This window comes from Jaculus jaculus, chromosome 1 (assembly GCF_020740685.1).
Source record: "Jaculus jaculus isolate mJacJac1 chromosome 1, mJacJac1.mat.Y.cur, whole genome shotgun sequence".
NCBI classification, from domain to species: domain Eukaryota; kingdom Metazoa; phylum Chordata; class Mammalia; order Rodentia; family Dipodidae; genus Jaculus; species Jaculus jaculus.
Genome location: NC_059102.1, coordinates 255236564 through 255241766, shown reverse-complemented (window position 1 = coordinate 255241766; position 5203 = coordinate 255236564). Strand labels below are relative to the sequence as shown.

Sequence of the window (5203 nt, the reverse complement as noted above, 5' to 3'; positions counted from 1 at the left end):
ACTTTTCCTTGGGTTATAGGAAGTCACAGGAGAATGTACTCCTACCTTGCTGATGAGAATAAGCTGGAAAACCTACAAAATCAGGCTTATAAATCCCAACAGGGAGCCAAGAATGTGAGGAAATCTAATGAAGTAAAATTGAGAGAACATTGAGCCCATCTTATGAGAGAATAAACTCACAGCTGCTGTCACCCTTTAAGGAGTAGTAGGGAAGAAAATAACATCTAAAGACATAGGATAAAATAAAAGTTTGAAGTTAATGAATTTTCAAAGTTCAAGGGTGAGCTGACATGGTCATTTAGAACCCCTGGGAAACTTAGACAGATGAGAAACTTTGCAACTGCATACAAACACCAGGGACTTCCAAGAAAGTATGGGGATGGGAAAGAAATGCAAGTCAGGAACAGAGTGGATGGAATGTTTCATTAAGATTGTCCTGTGTGCATAATTTTGCCTTAAAAATGGTTTTTATTTTATTTTTTATTTGAGAGAGAGAGAGAAAGAAAGAGAGAGAGAGAGAGAGAGAGAGAGAGAGAGAGAGAGAATGAATGGGCTCACCAGAGCCTCCAGCTACTGCAAACCAACTGCAGACCTGCACCCTCCCTTGTGCATCTGGCTAACATGTGTCCTGGGGAATTGAACCTGGGTCCTTTGGCTTTGCAGGCAAACATCTTAACCGCTAAACCATTCCTCCAGCCCAACATGGCTTCTTTACAAGTGCGCTTTCAGGTTTTATGTCATTTTCCTCCTCCAGGAATCATCTGCCTCCTCCAGAGGGTATGGCTTTGGGATCCTCTGGGGGTTCCTGTTGTCCTTTTCTCTTACTCATCAGGTACGGAGGTGTTACCTACCACTAAGACATGGAATCCAAGTCCTGACAAACACAGACTCAGCATCTCATCCTCAAACTATTTAAAAATTGAAGTTCAAGTTTTCTTAGGGGGAAAAAAAAACACAAAGATACCTTTAGCTTTTATGTAATACAATAAATATTTTCATATACAATTGTGAAGGACATCCAAATTGAAGACAGAGAAACATTTATTACATCACTCTTTAAATATAAAAATCTTTAAATGTAGTTTCTAGTATTATAAATAAAACAGAATACATATTTTCCTTACAAGTATTATCACTAAAGTTAGGGAAATTAGCTATAAAATGTTAAAGATAATTTATTGTCACAGGGGAAAAGTACATGTCGTTACACAATATTTATGCTATAATACATATTTAATCACAAAATTGTTTCAGTCTACCTTTCCTCTAATAAAAGGTTTGATTACAAACTGAATACAACACTTTAGCTGAAAGAAATATTTTGCATTTGTATGCTTGGTGGATTTTTTCCTTACTCATTTATAAAGTAAGCATAATTTGGGTCAAACCAGTTTTTATCTTTTAACTTTGCACACATTATCTTGGATATTACTGAGTTAAAAATACATGCCAGCATTATAAAAGAGCAAGGGAGGAATAATTCCACTGAACGTTTCATGATCGCTCTCACTCCCAGTTCCTCCTGCGTGTAAATACAAATGTCATCTGATTATGGATGGTGAGCCTTACACACTAGAACAGCTTCGGCTTCATGCTAATTTCTGCCCTGTGTAAAATCGCATGATGTCACCTCTGCCACAGTCTCTTTCCTAGTCTAGCCTATGCTTTCCATGGAGCTAAAAGTTCATGGTTGTCAAGTGAGCTAATAGATGTGGAGGAACTTTGAAAAATCTAACGCACTAAAGAAATAGGTGTAACTCTGAGTGGTTACTGAACAGAACTTGGTTCTGACTTACTAAATTTGGACTACTAGGCATTTCTGGACAAAGCAGGGACACTGTTTCCAAGAAGTCAAAGGCTTGATTGATTCCTAAGATGCTGGGCTCCTTCCTGCACAGGTAGTGCAGAGGGAAAGACCAGGCCTGTGCCAAAGGACCCAGAAACCTCTCCTAGCCACAGGAGAAAAACCACACTGAGTGGGGAGTCCTTTGGAAGCAGGAACTCAATTTATTGTTATAGGCGGGTGTTTATATAATGTTGAAAATGAAGGCAGAGACTTTAGGGTGGGGTGAGATGTAAGGGCCAATAGCATACCTCGACCTTTGAGATGATTGGTTGTAAGCGCATGAGGGGGGGGGAGGGGGACACGACTCTAACTTCCTGAGGGGAAGTGGCAGGCCAGAGGCCATTTGGCCCCCTGCTGAGTTCTAAGTGCCCATGGGCAGGAATTCTAATTTCCTGTGTGGAAATAGCAGGCCAGAGGCCATTTGGCCCCCTGCAGAGTCATAGCTCAGTTACTCAGTTAGGCTCAGGAAGTTCCACTAGGCCTCAGGTCTGGGCCTCTGAAGGCCCAACAATAAGGGATTCCCAGAGACTAGGAGAGACAAAGGCATGTAAGGGACAGAAGAATATCATATACAATGCACAACATTAAGTAAAAATACTGACCTGCCATAATGGATCTCGGTTCTTTAACAAGTGAAAATTTCTATCACCCAAAAAGTTTTAAATCTGAGGAGGAGGGCTGTATAGATGGCTTAGCAATTAAGGTGCTTGTCATCAAAGCCAAAAACCCCTGCTTTTATTCCCTAGTAACCCTCTAATGCCAAATGCACAAGCTGGCGCATGCATGTGGAATTTGCAGAGGCTAGTTGCGTTCACATGACCATTCTCTCTCTCTCTCTCTCTTTCTCTCTCTCTCTCTCTCTTTCTCTCTCTCTTTCTCTCTACCTTTCTCTCATAAATGAATAAAATAAATATTAAGAAAATAACTTTGAGGAGGAGCAATAAAAGTCTTTTTGCTTACAGCTATAAGGGCAAGTTGTTTGGGGCATGGATATGAATAAACCTTGGTAAACTATGGCCGTTTTCTGGATTTTTGCCTAAAGCTAAACCCGAGCTCAGCTGTCACCACCTCCCTATGAAATACCTCAGTCTCTGCTGAACTCTAAACCCAGGAAATGAGCAGCCTTAGTTTTCCTCAAAATAGGATCCTTCTATGTAATTTACTTATCTTAAATGTAAACTTTTGCCTTTCCTCCTACTGTCACCTTCCGCACCTCAATAAACAGAGATATTTAACAATCAGGAAAGAAGATGATCAAGCAATTAAGGCTTTTAGCTATCATTAGTTGCTGACACCAGCTCTTCCTGTTATTGCACACTTCCTATCTCAGTGGATGAAATATCTGAAAACAATCACTGTGAGGGAGAGCTTTAAGTAAAATCGGATATAAGCAACTCAAATCTTGGGAAACTCTGAAACCTCATGAATAATTCTGGAGTAGCGGTATGAAGGCTGGCTTGCTCAACTCGCAGACTTTCAAGTTGTTGGCTTCATGTTTTATTTAAGCTCAACATAAATGTTAACGTGGTCCTCATCAGATTCCTTTTATATAACCTGAAGACTGATGTGTTGATGTTGTAATGTGGGAAGAGGGCCTTCGGGAGAGACGTTAAATGCCCATTCAGATACTCTGTGAGAAGTCATAGATAAATTTCCTTTCCAGGAACTGAGTTGTAATTTTTTTTTTTTTTGACTCAGAACATCTCCATGGTGCATACCTCTGTTGATGAGTTTTAATTAGTCTTCCATTGTCCAATTTGCAATTTCGATATGTTTTGTGAAGAGAAGTGGTAAAATATGGACTATCATCTTTCTTTGCAAACATTTTGCTGAGCAATAAATTGTACATAATGCAAACATTGATCAAAGATAACGCCACTAAACACTCATTGCTACAGTCTCCATTGAAGAAGAAAACTATTGTCCCAGCTTCATTATGAATAGTTACCATTATGATTATTTTATGATTCTACTAGTTAGTCCTCAAGGGATGTTTAAGTCTTTGTGCTAGTTACAAATTAAGTCTTGGACCTCAGGCCACTTGTAAATCAATTTGTTTCTTAGTAGAAACTCTGCTTTGAGGTATAATATTCCATTTGGTAATTAGAATATATGGCTTCTTTGAACAGTGTACTGTCCTTGGATTTGGACATTAGGAAGAGGAGTAAAGAAGATATTTTGTTGGTGTTTGTAGATGGAAAAGTCTTACTAAACCACACAACTTATTTAACTGAAAAGTAACAAGGCCCTTCATATTAAAGTGGTAACAAAATAAAATATTTAACTAACATAAAGACATGTCCTTCTAGACATGTGCTAATACAACAGTCGTATTAATTATCCTAGTGGATATGTTTTTACCAAGATTTTCTAGACTTGGAACCCATGTTATACCTTTCATATGTATTAAGAAAGTGACAAGATTATTGGTTGTCACCTTGCTGTGCCCTCGCGAGTCGAGCACATCCTCCTCATACAGCATCCGGAGCCGCGCGGCGTCCCCGACAGAGTGGACATGGGCCGAGCGATGGTGGCCAGGCTGGGGCTGGGCTTGCTGCTTCTGGCTCTGCTCCCACCCACGCAGATTTATTCCAACCAAACAGCTGTTGTACCAGTTTCAAGTAACTCCTCCCAGCATACCTCTGCTGCCCCGAGTCCAACTAATGCCACCAGCAGAGGAAATTACGATGCCCTGCAATCAGCAGCTGGTCTCCTTGCCATCTCGCTCTCTCTTCTACAACTCTACTGTTAGAGACACTCAGGCCAAGAAACGTCTCTACTTGCCCATCTTCTAACCCCAACCCGAATGGCAACTGCAAGTCCAACGTGGCAAGGAAGAAACAGGTCTGCATCACACTGACTGATTCCACACCGTAGTGCATTCTGCAGAGAACACTGAGATTCCAAATTTGATTGGTTTGAAGGACATGTTGAAGGGTTTTACAGAGGCTGAATGCCAACGTGAAATCTACTAGAGTTCTATGTAGATGAAGAGAGATACCATTCAAAATTAAGACAAGATTTGCTTGGGTGTGGCTTAAGAAATATGGACCCTTTAAAACTACTTTGAAATCAGGAATAGGTTTTTATCGATAGAGAAGGATGGGGCGTGAAACGGAGATTCAGTTTTCATTTGGTTCATTCAAATCTCTAAGGCCATGAAACAGTTAGGCAATATTAAAAGCTTCCATGATTCTATTTATATGTGTACATTTGAAGGAATGACCAGGTGTTTGCTGTCCTTAGTGTACCATTGCAGCATTGTTAATTTAATATGACAACACTCTAGATAATGTTTCATTGTTCAACTATTTCTGTTCTCTTTGGAAATGAACTGTGTCCCCACCTCCCTCTTCT

The 5203-nt window shown here is 40.1% G+C and overlaps 1 protein-coding gene across 1 annotated transcript; it reads left to right on the top strand.

The window, feature by feature from the left end:
* The first annotated feature begins 4359 nt into the window (after positions 1 to 4359).
* Positions 4360 to 4777, top strand: LOC123457702 (signal transducer CD24-like). The gene has a single exon (XM_045141964.1). It carries the CDS (start codon positions 4362 to 4364, stop codon positions 4596 to 4598), a length of 237 nt encoding a protein of 78 aa, XP_044997899.1. The 5' UTR covers positions 4360 to 4361; the 3' UTR covers positions 4599 to 4777.
* The last annotated feature ends 426 nt before the right edge of the window (positions 4778 to 5203 follow it).

Coding starts and splice junctions, on each gene's coding strand:
- LOC123457702 (XM_045141964.1), top strand. CDS start 4,362: ATGGGCCGAGCGATGGTGGCCAGGCTGGGGCTGGGCTTGCTGCTTCTG.